Source organism: Martes martes, assembly GCF_963455335.1.
Source record: "Martes martes genome assembly, chromosome: 5".
In the NCBI taxonomy this organism is placed as follows: domain Eukaryota; kingdom Metazoa; phylum Chordata; class Mammalia; order Carnivora; family Mustelidae; genus Martes; species Martes martes.
Genome location: NC_137892.1, coordinates 52,755,958 through 52,777,424, shown reverse-complemented (window position 1 = coordinate 52,777,424; position 21,467 = coordinate 52,755,958). Strand labels below are relative to the sequence as shown.

At 37.1% G+C, this 21,467-nt stretch overlaps 1 protein-coding gene across 1 annotated transcript; it reads right to left on the bottom strand.

Annotated features, from left to right (window-relative positions):
* Window positions 1-5,861: 5,861 nt before the first annotated feature.
* MBLAC2 (metallo-beta-lactamase domain containing 2) lies at window positions 5,862-21,188 on the bottom strand. The gene is made up of 2 exons (XM_080803282.1): window positions 20,628-21,188; window positions 5,862-9,157 (listed from the first exon to the last, which is right to left on the bottom strand). The coding sequence occupies exons 1-2, from the start codon at window positions 21,079-21,081 to the stop codon at window positions 8,772-8,774; spliced, it is 840 nt and encodes a 279-aa protein (XP_080659408.1). The 5' UTR covers window positions 21,082-21,188; the 3' UTR covers window positions 5,862-8,771.
* Between the last annotated feature and the right edge of the window lie 279 nt (window positions 21,189-21,467).

Genomic DNA, 21,467 nt, shown 5'->3' with positions numbered 1-21,467 from the left:
GTCTCTGCTCAGTGGGGAGTCTGCTTCTCCCTCTCCCTTTGCCCCTCCACCCCGCTTGCGCTGTCTCTATCATGCATTCTCTCTGTTTCTAGTAAATAAATAAAATCTTTAAAAAAAAAAAAAAAGAGGCCAGTGAATGTTTCACCTGATCCATAAAAAAATAGATGATCATAGTTTTGAAAAGGAAAAGAATATTAACTATAACATATAATCCTGAGAAATACTATACATAGTATATCAAAAATATACTAAGAATATTAAGTGATGGGATTCAGTATGTCTGGTATAGGTCCTGGAAATCTTTATTTATTTACGTAAAACTCCATGGATAAGTCTTATATGCATACCAGGTTGAAACGACTGGCCCATATAATACTAGATTCAAACTATAAAGAAAGATTTGGCAAGAAGCATTTAAAAATATAACTGAAATTATGAACTAATAATATAGTGTTGCCTTCTTTCATTAGGCAGCATACTGCCAGGCCCCTCACAAATACAGAAAAAGTCCAAAGAATTCTATTTTAGTCATTTTGATCAGTGTCTAAAGTTAAAACTCGTAATGGGAAAGGAGGCATTGGCAAATCCCAGGAACATCCCATAAAGTATATAAAAATTTAACCTTGGGAGAGCAAAGTGTCTTTTCTGATTGGACAACTCTTCTCATGCAACTCATCACAAGTAACTTATCAAATGGGCCTGAGCTTGGTTCTGCTGCCTTGGCTGCCCTCTGTTCCATTTAGTGTCTCATGTCCCCAACCACATACAAATATTTCTTGAATTCATAGCAACATTTTTCATGATAGTCAAAAAGTAGAAACAACCCAAATATCAGAAATGAATAATCAAAATGTTGTGTTCATTAAATGATCAATTATTATTTGGCAACAAACAGAAATGAAATTCTGATACATGCTACGACATGGGTAAGCCCTGAAAACATTATGCTGAATGAAAGAAGTCAGAGTCAAAAGACATATGCTGTGCTATTCCATTTATCTGAAATATCTGGAATAGGCAAATCCCTAAAGACAAAATGTAGACTAGTGGTTACCTGAGCCTGGCAGGGAGAGAAAGTGCAGAGAAATTGCCAATAGGTACAAAGTTTCTTTTGGGGGTGATAAAAATGTTCTGGAATTAGGTTGTGGTGTTGGTTGCACATTTCAGTGAATATACTGTACACTTAAACAGGGTGAGTTTTATGGTATGTAAATTTAATCTTAATAATAAACATTTTTGTAAAAAAGATAGTGTGCAGCCAAGGCAGTCAGTGCGTCTGTCAGCTGTGCAGAAGCACAAGAGACTTATGGAGAATTATCTCCCACTGTTTCTATCCAAGTACATAGTATTTTTTAAAATATAGTTTTCTGGGACGCCTGGGTGGCTCCGTGGGTAAAGCTGCTGCCTTCGGCTCAGGTCAAGATCCCAGGGTTCTGGGATGGAGTCCCACATCCGGCTCCTTGCTCAGCGGGGAGCCTGCTTCTTTCTCTCTCTGCCTATGCCTGCTACTCTGCCTGCTTGTGCTCTCTCTCTGACAAATAAATAAACAAAAAATTAAAAAAATATATATATAGTTTTCCTTCTATATGTTTTGAACACATATATATTCAAATATATAGATTTGTATATATTTCTCACTTATGTTTATATATGTTTCCATATGTATTGTAGGTGTATGCCTAGGTATTTAAAAAGTATTCTAAATACATAATATTATTGTAGTTTATATCTTTGAACTCATTTTTGTTTGTATAAAACTCATTTTGTTTGTATAAAAACTATAGATTTTTTTTCTAAGGATTTTATGTATTTATTTGAGGGAGAGAGAGCATGAGCAGAGAGGGAGAAACAAGCATCCTGCTAGGCAGGGAACCCAATGCAGGGCTCAATCCCAGGACCCTAAGATTATGACCTGAGCCAAAGGGAGTTGCTTAACCAGTTGAGCCACCCAGGTGCTCCTGGACTGTAGTTTTTTTTTAAGTCTTTATTTTTTTTTAAAGATTTTATTTATTTATTTGATAGAGAGAGATCACAACTAGGCAAAGAGGCAGGCAGAGAGAGTGAGAGGGAAGCAGGCTCCCTGCCGAGCAGAGAGCCCGATGTGGGACTCGATCCCAGAACCCCGAGATCATGACCTGAGCCGAAGGCAGCAGCTTAACCCACTGAGCCACCCAGGCGCCCCAAAGTCTTTATTTTTTTTAGAGCAGTTTAATGTTCATGACAAAATTGAGCAGAAGGTAGGGATTTCCCATAGGCCCCTGCCCCCACATGCATAGTCTCCTTCATCATCAACATTCCCCATCAGAACAGAACATTTGTTACAATAGATATGTCTACATTGACATATCATAATTATCCAAAGTTCACAGTCTACCTTAGGGTTTACTCTTGATGTACATTCTATGGGTTCCACAAATGCTTAATGACTTGTAACCATCATTACGTATTCTACCTATTCATCTTTTCCCTCAACCCCAGCCCCTAGCAAGTGCAGGGGGAAGGTCAGAGGGAGAGAGAGAGAGAATCCCAAGCTGAGTCCCTGCTGAGCACGGAGGCTGACTCAGAGCTCGATCTCAAGACCCTGACATGGTGACCTGAGCCAAAATTAAGAATCAGAATCTTAACCAACTGAGCTACCCAGCCCCTCGCCCCCCACCACAGATCTTTTTACTATCTCTAATGTTTGCCTTTTCCAGAATCATAGTATGTAGTTTTTACAGGTTGGCATCTTTAACTTAGTAATAGTCATTTATTGTTTTTTAAAGTTTTTATTTATTTATTTGACAGAGAGAGACACAGTGAGAGAGGGAACAGATGCAGGGGGAGTGGAAGAGGGAGAAACAGGCTCCCTGAGGAGCAGGAAGCCCAATGCAGGGCTTGATCCGAGGACCCTGGGATCATGACCTGAGCCAAAGGCAGACGCTTTAACGACTGAGCCATCCAGGCGCCCCAATAATAGACATTTATGTTTCCTCCATATCTTTCCATGACTTGATAGCTCATTCCATTGTCTAGATGTACCACAATTATCCATTCACCTATTGAGGAACAACTTAGTTGCTTAATTGCCATCTGTATGTCTTCTTTGGTGAAAACTATAGGTTTTTAGTGTTCATTTCATATACTGCTATTTTGTTAAATTCTCCTACTGCTTTGAGTGTTTTTTGCATTTATTTCCATTTATTCTTCTGGTTTTTCCACAAGATGCTGGCTTTGGTGTATATATTTAAACTTAAGAATAGAACACTTGAGGGGCACCTAGGTGGGCTCAGTCAGTTAACTGCTGTTGGCTCAGGTCATGATCTTGGGATCCTGGGATCAAGCCCTGCATTGGGCACCCTGCTCGGTGGGCAGTCTACTTCTCCCTTGCCCTTCTCCCCCACTTGTGCGTGCTCTCTCTTTATCTCAAATAAATAAATAAAGTCTTTTAAAACATAAAAATTAAATTAAAAAAAAAGAGTAGAACACTTTAGAAGTTGTGTAGGAGAGGCAAGGAAAGGAGGCCCTGCAATTGTGCACTAGACTATAAGGTGATTTCAGCGGGCCCTTTCTTTGGGGACCCCAGATTCAGTATCATTAGGTCTTTTAGGTGTCAAATTTCTAAGAAAAATGTCTTTCAGTCTCTTGCCTGGAGGACAGAATTGTCACCAATAGCTGCCAACATTCTTTGAGCTAGGTTGGAAGACTCTCTGGGACTGTGAACTCTAAGTATGCAAACTTTCACTGTACATAAGCCTTTGCTAAATCCCTCTGTTTTCAATATAGGACTCCAGTTCAACAAGGTCCATTTTCCTCTCAACAGAGATCCTGCTTTACCTTCTCCACACAATAATCCTAGAGTCAAGAACAAGTTCCAATTTTGTGGGATCTGAAACATGTGATTTGGGGCTGAGAGAAAGAATAAAAAATAATTTAGCTTTGCAAATTAAAACAAACGAACAAAATGACCATCTGAACACATTTCTTGGGCCCCTCTCAGGTCCATGGCAGGGGCCCAAGCAAGTGCTAGGCCCTAAACCTGCATATTACTTAACTTTATGGTAGATCTAAAATAACCTCCAATTTTCCTTGAGGTCGGGGAGAGGAAATTGCTTAGCAGTGTATTTAGGGAGGGATTTGGTGGTCTAAACTGCAAACAATTTAAATAAAAAAGACCTTTACCACAACTCCTAGAGGTACCTAGTATCAATCTAAGCCTTTGCGGGGTCAAGGAGGGGGACTGGTGTAATAAGAACGCTTCTCAGATTTCCTTATTCTTATTTTCTGCCTTCTTGGGTTTACCAAATTCATTTTCATTCATCTATCAGCTGTTCAGGGTTGACATGTTGATATGGTTGTCTCCTTTTCCATTCTTGATGTTCTTGAGTTTTGTTCAGTAAAAAAATGATTTTCCTGTCATTTTGATCAAGTTTCAGAAAGGAGCAGAGGTAAAGGTGTATGCTCAATCTACAATGCTTAACCCAAAATCAGAATGTGCCAGATCATACTCCAAATGCCCCCTCCCTAAATTGTATACTTTTAGCAGCATGGCATGAAAATATCCACTTACCCTTACCCTTGCCAATATTCCATATTCTCAAAATTTCCCCATCTGGTTAGAGTAAACTGTCTTATTATTTAAATTTGCATTTCCCTGATTATGCTGAAGTTTGGCATAATTCTGTATGTTTATTGGCCATTGTGTTGCCTCTTCTGTGGATGACCTGTTCATATAATTTATCCATTTTTGTAATAGGTAGTAAAGGGGAAAAGAACATGCCACCCCAAAATATGCCACTTTGGCATACTGATTGATGTGAAAGCAAGTGAGAAAAAACAGATACAAGAAGGGCTCTTTGACCTTTCCCTTTCTACCTAAAACAGGGCATACAGTTTCCCCTAAAGAAGGTGCCCTCCCTGGTATCAGGAAGAAGAGAACATTCTTATCACTGGAGACAGGGAGTTGACACCAAGATTAATCTATATCAACAATCCTCCTAGAAGAACCCTTGTCTTTCCTTAGTTTCCCTCATCTATTCCATAGTCATTTCCCCACAGTTTACCAAGCCCTGTCCAAACGCTCTTTTCCTGTCTCATCAGTCTCCACAATTTATTGTTCTTTGTTAAAATGGTATGTAAACTCTCAATCCTATTCACTTCTTTGGGTTTTCTTTTCTTATACATAAAAGCCTCACCATACACACAAAAATATTAACATCAAATAAAAGTTGTATGCTTTACTCCCAACTTTCTGAAACTTAAACTTTTTTAAGTTTAATCCTCTGGCCACAGAACCTCAGGGTAGAGGAAAAGTCTTCCCTCCCTTATAGTAGTTGACCTTTTTTTAAACTGATTTGTAGGCATTCTTTATAGATGTTGAAACAAAAATTGCTGTTCTACAATTTGTGAATATTTTCTTCTAATTTATCTTTTTCACTTTCTGGCATCCAAGTTCTAGGCATTTTAAATTTTGATATTATCTTGCTTTTTGTTTCTATATGAAGATTTTTCCAATCCTAATGTCTTAAACATGATTTAAATTTTCTTTTAATACACATGTGGTTTCATTTTTCAAATTATGGTCTTTAATCCATGTGGAATTTATTTTTATGCTGTTAAGGGCCTTTTTTTCCCCATATGAACAACTGGGATACATACTGAATAGTTCATCTTTCATCCATTGATTAAAAATGTCATATTTATTAACTACTAAAAGTTTATATGGACATTTTCAGTTTCTGGATTCCCTAGTCTTGCTCACAGATTTGATATCTTACTTACTACACATTTTTAAAACTGCACTTCACATAAGAAATATCCTTGTAAGAAATTAAATGGGAATTTGCTAATATTAGAAAAAGAACCAACTAGAGATTGAAATAAAATGTTCACTTTAATATTTATCACACAAATGTTTACTTACACGTATCTGAAAATTATATGAAGACAATTTGTGCATGTCACAATTATATTACTATCATATAAGAACTACACATAATCATTCATTCATTCAACTGTATCAGGATAACACACAAGGTTTTCATTAGTTTAGACTTCTTAGTTAAAAGGAAACACCATATAAGGAAAATGAATTTCCAAGATTAAGTTATTAACAACACAAATAAAATTTATTTCTAAATGTCTTACATTTTGACAATTTTGAATTATACTTACATACTCTTAGTTCCAAAAACCATAAATTATAACACGGGTCACTGTCAGGGTGAAAATATATTTTTTAAAGCTTCTTTTAAAATATGCTATTATTATGCTTAACATCACTTGATTTATTCTTGGCACATGTGGCATCTGGGAAAGTAAAAATACATTTTGCCAATTTTATGTTATTTGTGCAGGTAAAGAGAAAGAGCACAGTTTGGGAGGCAGACAGATCTGTGTTCCATTACCAGCTTTGTTCAAAGTTATGTTGTATGAGGCTGGCCAATTACTTCTTGGCACTGGGGCCAGGATTAAACTAAATAATGCATATTTTAAAATGCATAGCATGGGTACTAAATGAAATATAGATCCTTTCCCCAATTTATTCACACTGAAACAAAAGCAAAATATCAGTCTTATGTTTTTATATAATGTAAAAAAAAGGGAAATTTAAAAATAAAATTAACATATTTTGAAAAATTGTACTTTTAAGAAATAAGGAAAGCCTTCGTCAGGTTTAAATATTTCTCAATAAAACTTAGTGCCTACTATACCCTGATTTTTTTTTTAAGTCCTAAAGTATGATAAAATGGTCAATGGTTAAGGACTTTTGGTTTTGTTTTTGTTTTTGTTTTTTTGTGCTACTGATATAAAAATAATGGCTATATTTAAGGCTCATTAAGTGATTGTAGTTGCCCTGAACCAAATCTGTATCTTTGATGTTGTACTATCAACTGAAACAGACCAACTGCCTTGAATGAGAAGATCCATTTGGTGGCATGTGGCAGTATAGCTTGTCTGTCACTGAGGATGATTCTTATATACACAATCACAAACCCACCTTTCTTATGCTAAATTCTTGGTGTTTGGAACATCGAAGATTCCTGAAAATTAAATTTAAATTGTCACAAGGAATAGCCTACTTTAGACAGCAATGCTTCCATCCCTATTCTTGGATCTTTTGTCCCCTATCCTGACCACCTACCAAATCGTCTTTCCAAATGGGACTGAAAAACCCCTCCTTCAGGAATCTTTTCCTAACCAAACTCCACATCCCTCCACTTATGTCCCTGATACTATTGTGTAATTTGTATTAGCTTTAACCTGCATATATTATTATTCATGTTTTGTTTGCCTTCTACTTCTAGCTAAGATGTAGTCTCTTTGACTTTTTAAGCTTCCACAGTGTTTAGCACAATAATGTGCAAGTATATATGTATGTGACTGTGTGTATGCATGTGGAATGTGTGGGTGTGCACGAATAAAAGATTAAAAACCTGGGTGGGTGGACGGTGGGAACGTTTCACAATTTTTTGCAAATAAAAGTTGCTAAACCTTCTTAATACTGGTTTCTTAATACTGGTTAAAATCTGGTTTCCAAAGCTATCTCAGTTTGGTTTTGGACATGTCAATAATAAGAAGGCAGTGAAAAAACTGTTTAAAAAACCTTTATGAAATATTCCAAAAGGCTTTTTAATAAATTATAAAGAGCACCAAACCAAAATGTTTTACTAAATAGTGGGCAAACCTTTCCTATAACTTTATAAATGTAGACTTCTTTTCATTCAAGACAAAGAATACTGAACAGGAATAGGTGTTGTGAATCAGGATAAAAAAGACAAATATCTAATATCTAATGCATATTTTGCAATTAATCTGAAAAGCCTTCTACGGTAATATGTATGTTATGGTAAGTAAAAGAATGATTTCTATCAGGATGTTGTAGATCTCTATAATTGTTCTGATACTATAAAATATGACATATACTGAAGCTGCTATTTAACAAGAAAAATTTTGTTTATAATAGCTGTTAATATTAAAATAGGATATAATAAAAAATATTTTCAATGTGTATATTTTCAAATTTGCCTGACAGTGTCCTTTTGAGAAATCTGACAATTTGTAATTAGATTACAGACATCTGAATTTCACTTTTATGATTGAAAATATTACACTCACATAACAAACAATGCTATTAGTAGCTTTTTACTGAAGCAATCTGCAAGTTATATTTAAAGCTTTGCAATAAACAAAATTCATTGTACTCTTTGTAAGTAAAATTACACAACATATAATGTACACTATAATTACATTAAGAATAAATAAATGAAGCATAAAAATTCTGTGCCATAACAATGGACTGTTTTAGCTGTCATTTAAAATGTTAATTTATATGTCTGTATTGAGTACTAATGTATTTTAAACTCAAGAACCTTTACCTTTAAATAATATACTAAAAATATCAAGTTTGGAGTATAAACATAAAAGTTTATGCCTCTTGTTCTAGGTCATCTAGGAAATAAAATAAAACAAATGGGAGGCAAGGAGAGTTCTTTCTGTTACTGCAAAATGCCTCCTTGTTTTCGCATAGATTTCTATGTCATTTCTGGATATTACAAGGTGACAAATATTACAAGATGACAGCTTGGCAAATTATGAGCTTCTTTAAGTGATTTCTTATTTGGAAGAAGGAAATAATTTAAACAAAGAACCTCCTTTTTGGCTTACTCATTCTCAATCTTTTTTCTCTAATAAAGCACTTTTTGAAATGCTCACTATTAATCATTTTAAACAGCACAAAATGAATTGGATTAATTTATAGGACTAATCACAATAGGTTATCGTTATAGATACTAGGGTGAGGTCCTAGAATTTGTTACACGTAAGGCTAAACTTGCAAGAGATCGCATGGCAAAAGTGGAAACTTTGTGACATATCCCAGCTTTTGAAATATAGTTAGAAGCCAATCGAAAAAGCCTTTCGGCACCAAAGGTATTGAAGTGCCCAGGAAGCACCTTCTCTACCAGACCTCTGTCCACTAATTCTATCAGACGTTCACATGTTCCAACATAGTCACTTATCCTGCTGTATGGGAGCCAGTCAATCAGTGATCCATCATACACAACGTCTCCACTGAAGAGAATCTTCCGGTCTTTGTCATGTAAGCAAATACTGCCCCTGGAGTGACCAGGCATGTGCATAACAGTGAGCTGTCTGTCACCAAGGTTTATCACATCACCTACAAATAGAAACAGAGTTTACAGATAAACATGTTGTATACTTGACTTCAATCACTTAAAGAATAAAAGAACCAGTAGTTGATTGAAAAGAATCAGTAGTTGGATTCAAAGAGGTCCAGAAGGATGACACTTATTTTCATTTTATTTCAGAAACACAATATTCTTAATGAAGAATTAAAAATAAGTTGACTGTATTTCATTTCTATTGTTTGCTTGACCAGTGTTTGTCAAAGTGAGTTATGTGGAACATTATTTCTGTAGGTTGTCCTGATACATAAAAGAAAAGGAAGATTCTGTAGTCAAATACTTTGGGAAACCCTTCCTTCAAAGAAAATGAAGCAGATTTTTTTCAACAAGGCTTCTGAGAGCTTCTTAATATGCTAATCTACATTGTAGATATACACAAGGGAGATATGACTATACCATTTCTCAAACTTACTTGGCCACAAAACTTTTATTTTTCAGCACATCCATGGTACAAGTTTCCTGATGACACAATTCATGAATGCTGCTATTTGAGGTATGAGAGCAAAATTGCTGTCTCACTGGATTTAAATCAATACTAGCTTAAGTTACTCATCATAATTTAAAAGTTCCATATTGTTATCTTTAGTGCAAACATACATACAGAAAAAAATTAAAGACATATAATTAAAAAGTTAACAGGGGAATTAAAACAGTGTAATAAGCAGAATTTGTTAAGCCTAAAAGACAATGAAAGAGGAAAAGAGGGAGAAATAAGAAATAGACACAGAAACAAATAACAAAATGGCAGCCCTACATTCAACTATAGCAATAATTATATTAAATGTTAATGGGATAAACATTGTAATCAAAGGCAGAGATTGTCAAAATAGATTTAAAAAGCAAAGGAACAAGGGTACCAGGGTGGCTCAGTTGTTTAAGTGTCTGAATTTGGTTCTGGTCATGATCTCAGGATCCTGGAATTCAGCCCTGAGTCAGGCTCCCTGCTCAATGGGGAGTCTGCTGCTCCCTCTCCCTCTCCACTTCTTCCCCCCATTCATGCAAACATGCTCTCTCTCTCAAATAAATTACCTCTTTAAAAATAATAATAATAAAAGATAAGATATATGCAGTCTATAAGAGAGGAACTACAAGGTCAAAGACAAAAAGAGGTTGAAAAAGTTATACCACATAAAGTTTAATAAGAGAACTAGAGTGGCTATATTAATATTAGACAAAATAGGCCTATTAGTAAAGAAAAGAGATACATTTTGGGGGCACCTGGGAAGCTCAGTGGGTTAAAGCCTCTGCCTTCGGCTCAGGTCATGATCCCAGGATCCTGGGATGGAGCCCTGCATCAAGCTCTCTGCTTAGCGGGGAGCCTGCTTCCCCCTGCCCCCCCTGCCACTCTGACTGCTTGTGATCTCTGTCTGTCAAATAAATAAATAAAATATTTAAAAAAAAAGAAAGGTATATTTTATTGGGATATACATTAAGTCAACACACTAAAAAATTATAAATGTGCTTGTTCCTAACAAAGAGACTACAAATTCATGAAGTAAAAACTGACAGAACTGAAATAAGAATCAACAGTTCAGGGGCACCTGGGTGACATAGTTGGTTAAGTGGTGGACTCTTGATATTGGCTCAGGTCATGATCTCAGGGTCGTGAGACTGAGCCCCATGCAGGCTGCATGCTCAGTGTGGAGTCTGCTTATAACTCTCTCTCTCTCCCTCCCTCTGTATTCATTCATGCACACACTCTCTCTCTCTTTCTCTCTCTCTCTCTCCCCCCAACAAATAAGTTTTTTCTTTTTTTTAAAGATTTTATTTATTTGACAGAGAGACCGCAAGAGACAGAACATAAGCAGGGGCAGTGGGAGAAGGAGAAGCAGGCTTCCCGCTGAGCAGGGAGCCCAATGTGGGGCTCGATCCCAGGACCCTGGGATCATGACCTTAGCTGAAGGCAGATGCTTAATGACTGAGCCACCCAGGTGCCCCCAAATAAATATTTTTTTAGAAAAGAATAAACAGTTCAACAGTTATGCTTGGAGATTTAAATATTCCTCTCTGAATAATTTGTAAAATAAGTAGATAGAAAATCAGTAAGAATACAGAAGATGTGAACAACACTATCAACCAATTTGACCTAAGTGACAAATATAAAATGCTTTATCTTAAAACAGCATACAGTCTTTTTAATTGCACATGGGATTTTCATCAGGCTATTCAGTGAGGCTATAAAGCAAGTTTCAGTAAATACGAAAGGAATAAAATCATAAAAATAACTTTTTGACTACAACATAATTAGAAATTATTAACAAAATTATTATGGGAAATATCCAAATATACACAAAGTAGGCATCACAATTCTATTTAACTTATGGATCAAAGATGAAATCACATAAAAGATTATAAAATCTCTTGCACTGAATGAAAATAAAAATAAAATATATCAAAATTTATGGGATGCAGCTAACACAATGCTTAGAAAAAAATTTATTGCTTTAAATGCTTATTTATAAAGGGTTAACTGTTTAAAATCAAAGTTTCTAACCAAAATTTTGATCTTAAGAAGTTAGGAAAAGGATCGAATCAAATATAAAGTAATGAAGGCCAGAACATGAATAAATAAAATAAGAAACAAAATCAATAGAAAAAAATCAAAGAAACCAATAGTTGGTTCATTGACAAGAGGAACAAAATTGATATACCACTGGCTAGACAAAGAAAAAAGTTAGAGAAAACACAAATTACAAAAATCAGAAATGAAAGAAGGGATCCCAAGGGAAATTAAAAGGAGTATAAGGGAATATTATGAATAACTTTAAACAAACTTGACAACTTAGTTGAAAAAGACAAGTTTTTAGGAAGAGACAAATTACCTCAAGTGATTGGAGAAACAGAAAATCTAAATAGACCTATATCACGCAAAGAAGTTGATTAATAATTTAAATCTCCCCACAAAGAAAAGTCCAGGCTCAAAATGGCTTCATTGGTCAATTCTGTCAGTCACTCAGGACAGGGAAGGAATCTAGACTTTCAGAATATAGATGAGGAGGGAAAGCTTTCAAATTCAATTGTAGACAAAGACAAACAACAACCAGTATTCCTAATGATAGTCATCTCAAAATCATTATCAAAATATTGGCAAATTAAAGACAGCAATTTATAAATAGGATAATGACCAAATGAGGTCTATCCCAGAAATGTAAATTTTGTTTGACTTCTGAAAATCAAGTAAGTAATATACTATATTAGTAAAATAAAGGAGAAAAGCCATATGGACATCTCAATAGATACAGAAAAAGCATATGACAAAATCCAACCCTTGCTGGTGGTAAAAATTTTCTGCAAACTAGAAAGAGAAGGGAAGGTCCTCTACTTGATAAAGGGCACATATGAAAAACCTACAGCTAACATATCACTGAATAGAAACACTAAATGCTTTCCTACTAAGATAAGAAGAAGGCAAGGATATTTACTTTTACCATTTCTATTTAACATTACACTGAAGATTCTAGCCAGTGCAGTAAGCCAAGAAAAAGAGTAATATCACACAGAGTTGCAAAAGAAGTAAATCTGTCTTTATTCACAGATAACAAGATCTTTTTGTAGAAAATCCTAAGAAACATACAAAAAGGTAGAGAATTTGAAAAAACAAGTTTAGCAATGTTACAGGGTACAAGATCAGATACAAAAATCACTTGTAGGGGCGCCTGGGTGGCTCAGTCAGTTAAGCATCTGCCTTCAACTCAGGTCACAATCCCAAGGTCCTAGGATCAAGTCCTGCATTGTGCTCTCTGCTCAGAGGGGAATCCGCTTCTCCCTCTCCCTCTGTAGCTCCCCCTGCTTGTGCATGCTCTCTCTGTCAAATAAATAAAATCTTTAAAAAAAAAAATCAATTGTATTTCTACACATTATCAATGAACTATCAAAAATTTTTAATTTAAAAAGCCATTTCGGGGCACCTGGGTGGCTCAGTGGGTTAAAGCCTCTGCCTTCGGCTTGCGTTGTGATCCCAGAGTCCTGGGATCGAGCCCCGCATCGGGCTCTCTGCTCGGCGGGGAGCCTGCTTCCCTTCCTCTCTCTCTGCCTGCCTCTCTGCCTACTTGTGATCTCTGTCAAATAAATAAATGAAAATCTTAAAAAATAAATAAATAAATAACCATTTCTTTCATAATAGCAACAAAAAGAATAAAATACTTAGGAAGAAAAATTTAATAAAAGATGTTTTGTTATATCTATATACTCAAAAGTATAAAAACACTATGAAGAGAAATTAAAGACCTAAACAAAAGGAGAGATATACTATATCAATTAAGTGGAAGCCTCAAAATTGTTAAGATGGTATTTAAATATGATTTTTCCTATAGCTACAATGCCCAATAGAACTTCCTGAGATTACTGAAATATTCTATATCAACTCTGTCCAGTACTGGACATGTGGCTACTAGCCTCATGTGGCTAATGGTACTTGAAAAAGGCTAATGCACTACAATTTTAATTTTAATCAATCCTAATTAATTTAAATTTATATTTAGATAGTCAAATATAACTAGTGGCTACTATAATGGTGAGTGTACATCTATAGATTTGATAAAATCTCAATCAAAATCTTGACCTTTTTGTAGAAATTGAAAATCTCATTCTAAAAGTTACATGGAAATGCAAATGACTTAAGATAGCCAAAACAATTTTGAAAAAGAGGTACAAAGTTGGAGGACTTACACTACTTAATTTCAAGAATTATAATAAAGTTACAATAATTAAGACAATGTGGTGCTGGCTAAAGGATAGATAATCAATGGAAGAGAATAGAATCTAAAAGGAGATATTCATATATATGGTCAATGAATTTTTGACCAAGATAATTCAATGGGTAAAAAGAATAATCTTCTCAACAAAGCAGACTAGGACAGTTTGGATATCCATATGCATATAGGCATAAAAGAATCTTTCAACTGTCACTTGACAAAATGAACAAAAAGTAATTCAGAATGGATCATAAACCTAAATGAAAAGCTTCTAGAAAAAAAACAGGAGAAAATCTTTGTGATCTTGGGATAGGTATAGCTCTTACATATGACACAAAAAAATCATAAGGAAAAATGACTAATTGGGCTTCATCCAAGTTATAAGCTTTCTTGCTTAAAAAGACACCATTATGAAAATGAAAAGGCAACCCACATATTGGGAGAAAATATTTGCAAAATATATGTCTGATAAAGGGCTAGAATTCAGAATATATAAAGAATACTTACAACTCAATAGTAAGAAAACAAAAATAAAAAATTTTAAAAAGGAGAAGAGATTTTAATAGACTATTTAAAAAAGAAGATATTTGAATAGCAAATAAGTACCTGAAAATATGCTCACTATCATTAGTTATTAGGGAGATGCAAATAAAATCACAATGAAATACCACTACATACTCAGTAGAATGGCTAAAATAAAAAAAGATGGACAAAAACGAGTGTTGACAAAGATGTAGAGAAATTGGAACTCTTATCTGTTGCATGTGGAAGTGTAAAACGGTATAACTATTTTGGAAAACAGGCACTTTCTTAAAAAATTAACATCCACTTACCATAAGAACCACGGATTCCATTCCTAGGTATCTACCAAGGATAGTTATAAGGGGCCAGACTCCTTTACAAGGTAATTGTTGCAGATTTAAAGTGCCTCTGGGGATCACAAACCACTGTCGTTTATGTATGGTTAGCAGGTAAGGTAAAGAAATTATAGCTAGGTTGGTGTAATAATGGAGCTGTCAGAGTGATTTTTTTCGTTAAGTGTATAGGAAGGAAGGGAGTGAGAGAAATTGAATAAAAAAAAAAAAAATCTGTGGGGGCGCCTGGGTGGTTCAGTGGGTTAAAGCCTCTGCCTTCGGCTCAGGTCATGATCTCAGGGTCCTGGGATCGAGCCCCGCATTGGGCTCTCTGCTCAGCGGGGAGCCTGCTCCCCGCCCCCCCACCCCCGCCTGCCTCTCTGCCTGCTTGTGATCTCTGTCTGTCAAATAAATAAATAAATAAATAAAATCTTAAAAAAAAAATACCTACGGATAATAACCAATGTAGGGATAGAATTTTATTGATCGTTGGTTATATCCAGGTGATATTCAAAATATTTAGCAACAGATAAGTCATAAGTGCCCACCTATCAAAATAGATACCAACCATAAGCAGTTGATAAGGCCATATGGCTAAATATCATTAGATCTGCCATTACCCTGTGGCTTTACATGTGCCTCCCATATGTTTATAACACTCACATAAATAATTTCATCAAAACTTCTAAGAATCAGAATTGCCTATGAAATGTATCCATATATATATAATATCATATATATAAATGTATAATCACATACACACACACCCACACCCACACACATGCAAAATATCCTTTTAAGCCCTTACCCTGACCCAGTTGTCATCAGATTCCAGCCATACTAAACTTCTCTTGGCTTCTCAAATATCCCTTCCCAACTTGGTATCCCCCATCTTTTTATTTCATTTTTAATCAAGGAAATATATATATATATATTTCAAATAAAATATTCCAAAAGGGCTTAAAATGTAAAAAAAAGTTATTTGCCCCATGCTGACTCTATCTCCAATCCTGCTCCCAAGAATCAACCACTTTTTAACAATTTTTCTTCTGGTAGCTGCCTCTACTATGTACACCCATCTCTAAAAAATTTTTATATCTCATTTCTTGATTTGCCAATTAGATATACTGTACTGATTTCAATCATGTATCATAATTTCTTGGTTTATAAATTTTAGGTGATATTTATTGACTTCCATGATGAAATACAAGAATTTTTAGCTCTCTTTACTCTTCATTCTTCTCCTGGCACTACATGTGTATATATTTCTTATCCTCTCATCCTCCCAAAAGAGTAATGATTTAACTGCTCCAGTATGGAGCTCTTTAAGCCTGGCGTAGTATCATTGTTGGAATGCCAACTTCCCAATGCTTCCTTTCTACTTTTTCTTGTATTAGATCTCATGATTCCTGTATGCCATGTTTTTCTCTTGCTTTACTTCCTTATTTTGAAGGGAGTAAGTAGGATAAAATTATATCTTAGTAACTTTCTAAGTAACAGCATGTGGGAAATAATCTTTCTGAGAACTTCACTGTTAGTGAAATGGATGTAGAATTCTCAATTTGAAATAAACTGTATTCAAATAAGGCATAATTCTTTTCTAGCTCCAAAGCCATTATGATCTGTATAGAAGACTTTTTTAAAAAGATTTATTTATTTATTTATTTATTTGAGACAGAGAGAGAGAGTGGAGGGGATGGCAGGGAGGGAAAGGGAGACAGAATCCATAAGCAGACTCCCTGCTGAGCGTGGAGCCCTACCTAGAGCTGATCCCAGGACCCTGAGATCATGACCTGAGCCGAAACCAAGAGTCAGACACTTAACTAACAGAGCCACCCAGATGCCTCTGTAGAGATGACATTTTTATTTAAATTTCTGGAACCTTGATTCTAGTATTCTGAAATTTTACAACAAAGTATCTTTGGTTGGGTGTGTTTTATTCATGGTAGGAACTCTTCGGGTTCTCTCAACCTAAAAATTTACACCCCTTAATTATGGAATATTCTCATGAATTATCTCTATCATCCTTTCTTTTCCAGCACCTTCTCTATTCTACCTGTGCTTCTTTTATTCCAATGTTGAATTTTCCAAACTGGTCCTCTACTGGATCTCTCCTAATTTTCATTTTTGTCTATCTGCTCTTTCTTTTAAGTTTTTCAAATTTATCTTCCAGTTCTCCTAAGAAACTTCTACCATTTTAGGGGTGCCTGGGTGGCTCAGTTAGTTAAGCGACTGACTATTGATTTTGGCAGGTCATCTTCTAAGGGTCACAGGGTCAAGCCCCATCTTGAGCCCCACTTCGACCCCCATATGGGGCAGGCATGTATTTGCTTCTCTCCCTCTTTCACTCACCCTCTGCCCCTTCCCCTGTTGCATATATGTGCTCTCTCTCTCTCTCTGAAATAAATAAATCTTTAAAAAAAAAAAAAAAGAAACCTCTGCTGTTTTAAATTCCTACACTCGTGTGTGTGTGTGTGTGTGTGTGTGTGTGTGCGCGCATATACTGTTCTGTTGCTTATGTTTAAAGCATCCTATTGTCTCCTGGATATCTTGAATGCAATAGCTTCTGTCATTCCCTGATGCTTTATGCTATTTTTTTAGTATCTGATCTCAAGTTAGACAGATTTCTCAGATTTTCATAATGCTTGGTTGCCTGTTTAGGAATGGGGTGTGAAAAGGCTGCTTGTAGTGCATGCATGGGACCAGTGACCAAGGCTTCACTGTAGAGAGATCAAGCCAAAGATCGATTAGGGATCAGCATCTTACTTTTTCCTCCAGGGCTAGATAAATTTCCCGGGTAAAAGTCTTCCAATTTGCTACTTGGGGGATAAAGACCTGGGTCTACCCTTGAAGACTAGTAAGGAACATTCTCTCTCTCTCTCTCTCTCTCTCTCACACACACACACACACATACACACACACACACACACACACACACTTTTCTTCGATTTTCCATACTGAATCCTGAGCTCAATAGTACTTAGCATCTTTCAGTCAAGAACTCCTGTGCTTTACCTACCCTCAGAGGACACAATAACGGGATGCACATTCCAGAGTTTTAATAGCCTCTTAAAAGGCTTTCAACCAATTCTACTTATTTTCGTATTCTTTCCTTTGACTCTACAAAGGTACCAGCTACTGCTAATTCCTGAGCCTTTTAAGGTTCCTGCAGTGCAAACTGGATTGGTGTTTGATTTCCCATTGCTGCCAGAAGATAAAACTGCTGACTCAGTCATCACATTTATTCTGCAGCATCTGAAATAGTTCAATATGGATTTATAGTTAAACAGACAAACCATGGTCCCTTTATAATAGTCTTAGATTTGGGATGGAGCCAAGTTAGATGTGTTTTTCAACCTGCTACCTTTCTGGAATCTATTTTTTGTTTTTAACCTCCCCAAATGATTTAAGTCCACCTGTCATAACTGTGATTATTTTGGTAACTCTAGGTAAATTGTTTAAACATATATAACAGGGGACAAAATGCCTGCACTTCATATCATTTGAATATTGTGAAAAAGAGACAAAAAGATATATGCCCAGTCAAGAAGAAGGTGCTATATTAACCTAAGGTTTATTTATCTTCTTATAGGAAGATACTATTTCACTGTTGGTAGGGGGAATTGTTTTCCATCTAAGATGATACACTGGATGGTGATCTCTCCTTGTCCCTCATTTACAAGTCAGCATTAGGATTAGTTACATAGTGCCCAGATTTATGCTTCCTCATGACAAGTGATCTTCAATTCACTAAGTGAAATGTAATAAACCAATGACTCCATTCTCCTTATGCTCTAATTAAAGCAACAACTTTATGCTGTTTGGATATGTGCTGTTCATGTGTGTGTATAACTGTATGAATTTTTAATATAAATACTTTATATCTCCTTCCAAGCATCTGGATCATGATAACAGCAAGTCAGCAGGCCACACCATTCAGAAGAGAAAGGAAATTAATATTCCTGAGGAAATTAGATACTACTTGAGAGGTGAGGCATTCTGCTCCTAATGAAAAACACCTTTTGATTTAACACACTATTCTCAGCTTTAAGTGTTTGGTAAATATTAAGCTTTTTTTTTTTTTTTTCACACTTTCAAAGGCTTACAGGCCCCCTGCAGTTCCAAAATGCTATAATATCACTACCATCAACTGGGATTTAGGAAACCTGGATTCTAGTCCTAGCTCTTTTCCAAACTGGATATGTGATCTCAGGCAAGATATTCAGGCCTGCTTGGGCTCTTTACTTATAAAATAGTAATTCTTATCATTCTTTCACCATTCATTTCCTATTGCTGGCACAGGAGCAAAAGTAAATAAATCAGAAGTAATTTATTATTCATTCAGACAAATTAATATATTTTAAACACTAATGTAAACATTTTTTGGTCTCGGTGCTACAACTAATTAACTCTGAATACCCATCAACTGCATGGAAATCTTACCTCTAAAAAGTATCCATTTTATCAAGAAATACAAGAATACTGTATATCTACTTTTCTCTCATCTCAAATTATCAGATAATGACTACTACCTAACAAGTCTTTTTTCTTAATCTTTGGATTTAAAATTTTAATGAAAAGACTTTTTCAGTGGGGTGTGAGGTACAGAATCTTGCTTTCTATTTTTTGATATTTCAAGTGTTCAAGATCTCATCTGTATGATAAACTGATTACTATAAAATATTTCATATTTGTCATATTGGTCAGTCATAAAGTAGCCTTATTGTGCAACAGGATTTTTCTACCTCTTGAAGGAATGTTTTAATAAATAAAATTGGCAATTAAAATGGTTTCAAGATAAAAATGTACGAAGGGGTTTCATATCCTACTCAGAATTATCAAAATGTATTTAAGGGGTAGGATTTATGATCTACATGCTTTGATCTCTCCAGTCTTGGTTCCAATCCTAGCTTTTGTCACTATCTTGCTTTGTGGACTCTAGGCAAGCCATTTAATTAGGGGTCAGCCATCTCACTTCAAACCTGTTGTGAAGATAAAATGAAATCAACAAAAGTATTCTAAAAGGAAAAAAAGGAAATTAATATACAAATAATGCTATTGTGGCTAATTAGCTCAATTATTTAACGTGCTGGGGTTGAGAGGGCTCTTATTCCATTAGTTTCTTTCTGATCCCCATCCTGTCTTTTACAGAACCAGAGGCCCAAGGCTATCCATGCATTAGTTCACATACTTCAGCATCACCGGAAATAACCTCCTTATTAATTTTTTTCAGGCCTTGCTTTAAACCAGACCATATATTGTCATACTGTAAGACTCACATCCTCTACTTTTTATGTTCACTATCAAGCTTTTCTCTAATGAGGCTACAACAAGAACAGAAACCTATCTGGAGATAAGGATGCACGAGCAGATTTGGAACCACTGCTCTCTAATGGCTTTCTAAACCTACAGGTGGGAATTGCTTATACCCAGCAGTGACCACTGACATACCGGATGAAGTCAGCCGGCCTCAAAAGCACAGAGCATGTCATGAACTCTCTGTGAGGAGTCATTCCTTAGAAGCCTTTCGCTAGAAAAGCGTCTGGAAATCAGGTGTTCGGGAAAAGAATGGGTAATCCCTAGTCACAAGCCTCTGTAGTGTTACTACTGTATCTTGCATAGGAAAATGACTAGGGGGTGGGGCCGGCTTTAATTCCAGTACTTGGCGTTGCCACACGGTGCCAGAACTGGTTTCTGGTAGGGAAGGCTGCGATGGCCTTGGCTCTCATCGAGTGGGCTTCTACCCAGTAAAGGGAGAAAGAGTAGTGGTGTTTCTGCGATGTGACAAAACGGGCCAGCTTAAAGCCACGCACGTCTGCAGCATGCATCCCTCGAACAGTTTTTCCCAATCCCCTCCCTTAAAGACAGAGCGCGCGCCCGTGAGGGCCCATTACCATCCTGCAGGATGAGGGTGGGCTGTACCGCCTGCACTCGGAACTGCCTGGCCCTCCAGCCCGGGCTGGGCGCCCGCACCACCTCGCTGTCAGACAGCCAGGTCACGGTCTCAAAGTTGTCCCCGCGAGCCAGCGCCTCGGCCTCGGCATGATGTACGGCCACCCGGTCGAACTGGTAGAGGCCTCCGGAGTGGTCGAAGTGCACGTGGGTGGCCACGGCTAGCAGTGGCCGGCACGCCGCGTCCTCTTTGGCCCCGTGATCCTGCAAGAGCCCAGAGGAGTACAGGTACTCCGGGAGGCTGCGCAGCCCCAGGCCCGTATCGATCACCACATCTTGCTCGGAACCGCGCACCAGCCAGATGTTGGCGCGGTTGCCCGACTCATAGAAGCGTTCCTGAATCCAGAAGATGCCGTCGCCCAGGGACTTGTGGGCGTACCACTCGAGCGCGGACATGCTGGGCAGGGGTGCGGTCGGGTGAAGTGGGTGTAGGTGTGTGTGCCTCTGGCAGGCTGTCCAGACGCTAGGCGCTGCGGCGGTGTGGAGCGGTCAGCCCGCAGCCAGCGAGGAGGCGCAGAGCGACGAGAGGGCGGGGGATCCGGGAGATGCGAGGGCGGGGGGAAGAACTAGGAGGAAGGACGCGCCGAGACGCGGCCTGGAGAATCGGCCCGCACCCTCCAGCCAGGTCCGCAGAGAGCAGAGGTTGCTCTGCCAGCACCGAGGCGCGGGAGTAGTCGCGGCTTCAACAGCTGCAGCACGAGAGAGCGTTAAAGCAGGGGCACTGCAGCAGACTGGAGACCCAGAAGGGGACACTTTCTTCACCCCGGGGGTCTGACTGCAGA